This window comes from Cottoperca gobio, chromosome 1 (assembly GCF_900634415.1).
Source record: "Cottoperca gobio chromosome 1, fCotGob3.1, whole genome shotgun sequence".
Lineage (NCBI taxonomy): Eukaryota > Metazoa > Chordata > Actinopteri > Perciformes > Bovichtidae > Cottoperca > Cottoperca gobio.
This window is the reverse complement of record NC_041355.1, coordinates 16,688,369-16,694,982: the sequence shown is the minus strand read 5'-3', so window position 1 is coordinate 16,694,982 and position 6,614 is coordinate 16,688,369. Positions and strand designations below refer to the sequence as shown.

The 6,614-nt window shown below is 40.3% G+C and overlaps 1 protein-coding gene across 1 annotated transcript; it reads right to left on the bottom strand.

Annotated features, from left to right (window-relative positions):
• Window positions 1-1,599: 1,599 nt before the first annotated feature.
• Window positions 1,600-3,561, bottom strand: LOC115013088 (nucleoredoxin-like protein 1). Its single transcript, XM_029439079.1, has 4 exons — window positions 3,407-3,561; window positions 2,822-3,121; window positions 2,205-2,294; window positions 1,600-2,087 (listed from the first exon to the last, which is right to left on the bottom strand). Exons 2-4 carry the CDS (start codon window positions 3,055-3,057, stop codon window positions 1,748-1,750), a joined length of 666 nt encoding a protein of 221 aa, XP_029294939.1. The 5' UTR covers window positions 3,058-3,121; window positions 3,407-3,561; the 3' UTR covers window positions 1,600-1,747.
• Between the last annotated feature and the right edge of the window lie 3,053 nt (window positions 3,562-6,614).

Below are 6,614 nucleotides of genomic sequence, written 5' to 3'. Positions count from 1 at the left end.
CATCCGCTGGTCCGCTTGTTGCGCGTTCTGCACTCGAGAGCGCGCAACGCGTGTGTGTGCCTTTGTGTGCGCACGTGTGTTAATGTGTGCGCGAGTGTACGTGTGCAGAGACAGAGAGAGGCAGGGAGAGAGGAGGCATCTTCTCCGACTATATTACCAAGGTTTGTATGAGTGAGCAACAATAAGCTGCTGTGTAGGCAAAAGGAGAGGAATATGGACCATGTGGCCGCTGTGTCCTTTGTACAGGTCTGATCAGCTCGGATATGTAGCATTTACATCCCTCCTGTGACAACAACATGCAGCAAGGGGGACTATTGTGTGCAGTTTGTGTGCATCCAGCAAGCACCAGCATTTATTCTTATAGGAAGAGCATTGCATTGCTCAGACAGAAAATGTGTCCTATATACAATACATAATCATGTCTATAATCAAGCAGTAATGACACCTGATGACATTCTGGTTTCATCATCTGTCTCTGCAGAAGCACGTTTACCCCAGCTGCTCCTGCCATTACTGCCATTATACGCTTACAATGAAAAAAAAAAGCACTCCATTGCTTTTTGTATTTGCATTTCAGGAGTAATGGCAGTATATAGTGAAGGCTCGGGTCACTCAGAGGATCCAGATCCTGCCTGATCAGATAAAAGCATCATTTTTGCAGTTTACATGAGCGAGGAAGTGTGCAAATACTAAACACAGTCCTTATCATGAAGGAGGATGAGTCATGTCAAAGGTAATCACTGATTATGTAGAAAAGCCAGTTGCTCCATAATTTCACTTGACTGCCTTTGAATGGCTCTGATTGCTCCTCGTGCAGCCCGTAAAGTGGAGCTAGACTTCATAAACATTCAAAGCACAACAGTTACTAACAAAATTATTTTTAATGGCGCTGAATAATTCATTGATTTCAGATTATGCTTGGTGTGTTTTGATTGGATGGTACAAATTATCATGTATCAAGAAAGAAAATGTGAAGCACATTTTCTTTCTTTTACAGAGCTGTGTCGTTGAAAATGGGGGAATGGTTAGAATATTCTCCTGGGGGTAATAAAAGCAAGCCATAATGGTAAGACTTGGCTCAGACCTAACCTTGGCTTGACTGTATACTTGGCAGCTTTCAAAGACATTAAAGACAATTCTATGCTGAGATCAGCATTGGTTAGCAGTATTCAGTGTTTGACATTACTTTTTATTGATTGTTGACCTAGATATGTTTGCAGTAAAACCACAAGCGTTGCTTGACACTGATATAAAAAAAGAAAACCTAGGGCTGCAATTATTTTCAATATGGATTTATCTGCCAATTTCTTTTTTTAAGATTAAACAATTAATCCTTCGGTCTATAAAATGGAAGAAAATAATGCAAAATTGTCAGTGCAAACCCCAAAGATATTCAGTTTAATATAATATAAAACAGAGAGAAGTATTCATATTTGAGAGGCTGAAAACAGCATTTTCTTTAACAATTAATTGATTATTAAAGTAGTCGGCGATTAATTTTCAGTCGGCTAATCGTTGCAGCTCCAAAATATAGTCACGGTAACGTCAGTTTCTTGTTTTACCTCTTTAATAAGATAATAAACGTCAATATTGTCTTACATTGAGCTGTGAAAAGGGTTTTGTTAAATTAAACAGAACTGTGTCATGTTGGCAGCATCAGTGGAAACCTTATGACAAAGCTTTGTGTTGCTAATCATGGCAACCTTTGGGGAAACCAACAATCTTGTCCTCTTGTTCTTGGTCTCCATTACCATGATGACCCTGCTCCATCCTTGCAATCCGCATCTTCCTCTCCCCCTCCACCCCACCTTCTGCGCTTTCTCTTCTTCTTTTTCTTCTTCTCATCTTCCACCTTGTACTTCAGTCTCCTCACTGGGTCACTCAAGCTGTGCATGGACTTCCCCTCAAAGTCCTCGTTGATCATGAAGTTCCTGTCGAGGATCTCTGCTGCCTCCTGCCAGTTGCGATAGCAGTCTGGGCCGAGGCAGAGTATCTCCTCCACTGCGTTAGGGATGAGGATGGAGCCGTCGGGGCGCAGCACCACCACAGTGGGCAGCTCCTCCACTTTAAACATGACCTCCAGCTCCCTGTGGACACACACACACATTGGCATACAGCTAATGGATTTATACAGCAAGGTATATTTACATTACAATCATCCCCCAGGATGTTGTGTACACAACTAAGTGGTCAAACCCACACACCTCCTGTAGGGGTCCTCATAGGCCAGGAACAGGCACTTCTTGGGCAGCTCTTTCAGGAATCTTTCTTGCTCTTGCTCTGACTGGTCCAAACTGACAGATGAAAAAAAAGGAAGATCTTGTTGCTGGAAGATATGGGATGGGCAGATAGACTCCAAGTCTGGAAAACTTATCCAAATGTTTGTGTTCTCACAAAAATAAGAAGGCAATAACTGAGAAAGAGAAGGACTATGCAAATCATATTTTTCTTATCATTTCCAAGAGATGCAATGGGATTAATATATGTATGAGGTATGATTTATTTTCCAACTGCCGCTCAGTAACATGACGTTAGCGTTTGTTGATTCAAGCAATGTATTTATTCTGGGCACACTTTTTAAATAACATACTTTTTTAGTCTTTGGGCTTGGGGGAAGTCCAAGTGAAGTAGCAAGTCCTTTTGTATTTTGACAGTTCGACTCTTATTTGTGACTCGAGTCCAAGTCATGTGACTTGAGTCCACACTTGTGGTAAGGGGTGTGGTTGAGCAGCATTAAGTTTAGGTTTTGGGGTTTGGGAATAAATGTGGTCCAATGCAAGTTTTAACAACACCTTAATGTGTGTCTGTGTGTCCGTTGTACCTAATGTACAGGAGAACAAGCTGAGCAGCGCGGTCCACATAGAATTCATCTGTCAACCGTTTGAAGAAGTCGGTGAGCGTGGGAGCAAACTGCTGGCAGCTCTCACATGCAGCAGATGCAAAGAAGAGCATCAGGATGCGGTTCTGCAGGCTCATGACGATCTCTCGTTCTGTGTCCAGCTCATCCTGGTCCGTGTTGTTCTTCACCAGGACTCGGTCAGCGAACAGGTCCACCATGATGAAGTGTCAAAGGAAGGAGGAGGACTGAGGTTTAGGAAGGGACAGAGACTGGTGGAACACACTATTTATTTGCATCGGTTCAACAAGGGAATCATCAGAAAGGCACAACATGAGGAAGGGAAATAAAGAGAAACAGACACGTGTGAGAGTTTTTTAACACATTTAAGACTAACAACCCCAACACACATGATAATATTTGAAAAGTTTTGCCATTTGCAAAGGTTTATCTTGCATACTGATAAATTAGACTGTATGTTTCCACTCCAGTCAGTATAACAAATCTCCCGTTAATCATATGAGCCCATCTTGCTTGCTGTTAAATTGGATAATCCTCACAGTTGCTTACCTCTCACAAATATTATCTCCCCTTGAGGTCGCAAATCCAAAACGAAAACAGCTATCAAAATATAGTTTATTTTTTTTTCTTTCCAACTCCTCCTGGGTCGTACGTGAATCAGTTCCCAGTCTGTCAGTTTGTATCACGTTCACTCATTGACTGTGTCTCCTTCACCTTGACGGCAGTAGCTGCTCACTGCCTCTCCCTTTGTGTCTCCGCGCTGCACCTCCCCTCCTCTGTCTGGGAGGGAGGGATTGAAAGACAAGGTGACAGAGGGACAAGAGATACGAAGTGCTCACTGGGATTGTATGTGTGTGAAGGCAGAGACTGATCCGGAAAGCATAGAAATTACAGAATGAGAGATATGCTTGAAAAAAATAAAAAGACCATAATGAAGTAAGACCCAGTGAGACCTTTATTATCCAGTAACTAATGGAGGAGCAGAACCACGGGGAATATCTGGTTAGTGCGGTTGGTGATAGTTTGATTCACTCCACAGGGAATAGCACGATATGGCCATGAAGCCACAACAGAGACACAGTTTGTGTTATCAGAATAAAGACTTTATTGTTTTTGGAGTTACAATACAACTTATATTTCATAACATATATATAATATATAATAACAAAATAAAAATGTGCTTATTAGACACGCCATAATTAGCATGGCAAATATAATGACAAAACATAAGTAACATACACACAGTGTTTGACAAAATATTGATTTCAATTTTAAAACACCAGCAGGCGCCAGCGCCTAAATTTAGTTTAAAGCTGCAGTAATGTGTTTTTCTTTGGCCGCATAAAAACTTAAAAAATGAGAGTAACCATCCAAGTACTCATAGTGCACTGCAGTTTGCAATGTTTCTCAGTGTGAATGCACTTATGCACACAAAATAGCAAGTGCGGAAGTACGTAAATTGAGACACAACAATTATCGCGAACATTTGTTTTTTTACACGTCCAGCAGACACGGAGCAACATTATATACTGTACTGTAATATGACAGTGCTGTAGTATGACAGTGCTGTAGTATGAGTACTGTAGTATGAGTACTGTAGTATGACAGTGCTGTAGTATGAGTACTGTAGTATGAGTACTGTAGTATGAGTACTGTAGTATGACAGTGCTGTAGTATGAGTACTGTAGTATGAGTACTGTAGTATGACAGTGCTGTAGTATGAGTACTGTAGTATGAGTACTGTAGTATGAGTACTGTAGTATGACAGTACTGTAGTATGAGTACTGTAGTATGAGTACTGTAGTATGACAGTGCTGTAGTATGAGTACTGTAGTATGACAGTACTGTAGTATGACAGTACTGTAGTATGACAGTGCTGTAGTATGAGTACTGTAGTATGACAGTGCTGTAGTATTACAGTGCTGTAGTATGAGTACTGTAGTATGACAGTACTGTAGTATGAGTACTGTAGTATGACAGTACTGTAGTATGAGTACTGTAGTATGACAGTGCTGTAGTATTACAGTGCTGTAGTATGAGTACTGTAGTATGACAGTGTTGTAGTACGAGTACTGTAGTATGACAGTGCTGTAGTATGACAGTGCTGTAGTATTACAGTGCTGTAGTATGAGTACTGTAGTATGAGTACTGTAGTATGACAGTGCTGTAGTATGACAGTGCTGTAGTATGGCATTACTGTAGTATGTCAGTACTGTAGTATGACAGTGCTGTAGTATGACAGTGCTGTAGTATGAGTACTGTAGTATGACAGTGCTGTAGTATGACAGTACTGTAATATGACAGTGCTGTAGTATGAGTACTGTAGTATGAGTGCTGTAGTATGACATTACTATAGTATGACAGTGCTGTGGTATGACAGTGCTGTAGTATGAGTACTGTAGTATGACAGTGCTGTAGTATGACAGTGCTGTAGTATGAGTACTGTAGTATGACAGTGCTGTAGTATGACAGTGCTGTAGTATGAGTACTGTAGTATGACATTGTTGTAATATGACAGTGCTGTAGTATGAGTACTGTAGTATGACAGTGTTGTAATATGACAGTGCTGTAGTATGACAGTACTGTAGTATGACAGTGCTGTAGTATGAGTACTGTAGTATGACATTGTTGTAATATGACAGTGCTGTAGTATGAGTACTGTAGTATGACAGTGTTGTAGTATGACAGTGCTGTAGTATGACAGTACTGTAGTATGACAGTGCTGTAGTATGACAGTACTGTAGTATGACAGTGTTGTAGTATGACAGTACTGTAGTATGACAGTGTTGTAATATGACAGTGCTGTAGTATGAGTACTGTAGTATGAGTACTGTAGTATGACAGTGTTGTAGTATGACAGTGCTGTAGTATGACAGTACTGTAGTATGACAGTGCTGTAGTATGACAGTACTGTAGTATGACAGTGTTGTAGTATGACAGTACTGTAGTATGACAGTGTTGTAATATGACAGTGCTGTAGTATGAGTACTGTAGTATGAGTACTGTAGTATGACAGTGTTGTAGTATGACAGTGCTGTAGTATGACAGTACTGTAGTATGACAGTGCTGTAGTATGACAGTACTGTAGTATGACAGTGTTGTAGTATGACAGTACTGTAGTATGACAGTGTTGTAATATGACAGTGCTGTAGTATGAGTACTGTAGTATGACAGTACTGTAGTATGACAGTGCTGTAATATGACAGTGCTGTAGTATGACAGTACTGTAGTATGACAGTGCTGTGTACTACTGTATACTGTATACTGTCATACTGTATATGTATGTTTCTGTGTTTGAAAACAGTGAGATTAGCTCTGATCACTAACCCTTGAGAACTAACCCTTCTTATACTTAGTAAACTTTCGTTGTTAAGACTGGACGGGATCATAGTTTGAAAATAATGTTATTGAATACAGACTCCAATAGAATATTTAAACGTTAGCAGTAACAGTAATTCATTTTTAACATAGAGCAACTCAATCTTCTTTCATTCCTTCCAGAGTTCTGTGCAGAGAGGCACAGTTATAAATGCTTCTACATGCCAATACCTCATGCAACACAACAGTGTGCCTTTTTTAAATTTCTACTGCACGGGCCATTGCAGGCAGAGTGTTTCTTAATGAGCCTGTAAAGAGGCTGCAGTATCAGTAACAAAGGATTAAGTATTTACGAGTCTTGCAGACGTAAGACAACCAACACACAAGACTCTGCCTTTTACATTGTATTCTGTATTATATTTTCTTTGATCCTTTCTCT